The following is a 1,435-nucleotide window of genomic DNA, read 5'->3' on the forward strand; positions in this document are numbered from 1 at the left end:
AGACTATGCAACACAGGCCCATTTAATATACAATGAAGCTGGATGATGAAATTCATCTATTATAAAGACCTAGCTACCACTGTTTCTAAATGAAAAAGATCTTCCAAGCTCCAGCTTAGAGCTCCAGGAACACACATCCCTTGAGTCAATCCCACTACTGACAGTGGTGCCAGTTCCTCTCCCTAGTACCTATCACAGCACACAGAACAGTACAGGCTCCAGATGTGGAGAGACAGATGGGTCTGTGAACTGGATTTCTGTGAGGGAGGGATTGCTTGTAAGAGGTTAGTTTCAAGGTTCCAGCAATAACACAGTAGTCTACATACAAAATTCCTACAAGTGAGGGAGCATGCGTTTCCCCTAAACCTGCCTGTTCCCCAAATTGTCTCTGCTATCTTTTCTACTGGGTAACATGGGAGGATAAAATAATTTGTGGGTTTTTGTTTTTTTTTTAAGAGACAGGTCTCACTCTGTCTTCCAGCTCTAGTGCAGTGGCACAATCGTACCTCACTGCAGCTTTGAACTCCTCGGCTGAAGCGATCCTCCCCCCTTAGCCTCCCAAGCAGCTGGGATTACAGGCTTGGGCCACCACAGTAGGCTCAATGTGTGTTAGATATTCGTAATAATAAAGCCTCAACTACAAAAATTATAGAATGGTATTAGATTATTAAATGGAATAGTACAGTTTCCTTCCCTGGATACCTTTAAAAGGGGACAACACTTATCTGAATTAGATGTTCTGATGAGAAGCAAAGAGCAGGAGTAGTTAATTTATGAGACTAGTACCTCAATGATCAAAGCACTCACCACATTACAGAAATAGTTTGCCCTTTCAGTCTAACCACTGAGTACAAACAGAAACAGTCACAAGGAAATGATGCCCAGGAAGAAGAGAGAGAAAGCAGGCCGTCTTTAGCCCTTAAGCAGTCTGTAGCTGTAGCAGTGACACTGTACCTGATAGGGTGATCTCCACAAGTCTTGGGCCGCTCCATGACAGATACCCACTTGTCATCATAGCTGAAGAGAGACAAATCCAGGTAGGGGCTACCGCTATAAGACTGAGCACTGATTGGGAGCTGACCCAGCAGGCGGCGTACTGCCTCTGTATGCCCTCCATACTTGGCATTTATGATAGTGTCTTTGAACCTAAAACAAAGGACCAGTGAGGAAGGCTTTGTTAGTGGGTATGCAAAGCTGTCTTGGATTTTAAACTGACTAACATATGTCTAAAAACCACTCATTCTCTAAATAAAAATTAAAATCTAGATATTGAATGAAAACAATTCTCTCGCACATCACAAGTCTGGCTAGCTACAAATAATCTTAAAAAGCAAAGAGCAGGCCGGGCGCGGTGGCTCACGCCTGTAATCCTAGCTCTCTGGGAGGCCGAGGTGGGCGGATTGTTTGAGCTCAGGAGTTCGAAACCAGCCTGAGC

The 1,435-nt window shown here is 44.2% G+C and overlaps 1 protein-coding gene across 2 annotated transcripts in view; it reads right to left on the reverse strand.

Annotated features, from left to right (window-relative positions):
• DET1 (de-etiolated homolog 1 (Arabidopsis)) overlaps positions 1-1,435 on the reverse strand; it is a 42,562-nt gene that overhangs the window by 20,420 nt on the left and 20,707 nt on the right. For both annotated transcript variants that reach the window (XM_012643701.1, XM_012643698.1), the window contains exon 4: positions 955-1,146. In XM_012643701.1, coding sequence (XP_012499155.1) covers positions 955-1,146 — 192 coding nt within the window. The remainder of the gene's footprint in view (positions 1-954; positions 1,147-1,435) is intronic.

The sequence above is a fragment of the Propithecus coquereli genome, unplaced genomic scaffold, assembly GCF_000956105.1.
Source record: "Propithecus coquereli isolate 6110/MARCELLA unplaced genomic scaffold, Pcoq_1.0 Scaffold20, whole genome shotgun sequence".
Lineage (NCBI taxonomy): Eukaryota > Metazoa > Chordata > Mammalia > Primates > Indriidae > Propithecus > Propithecus coquereli.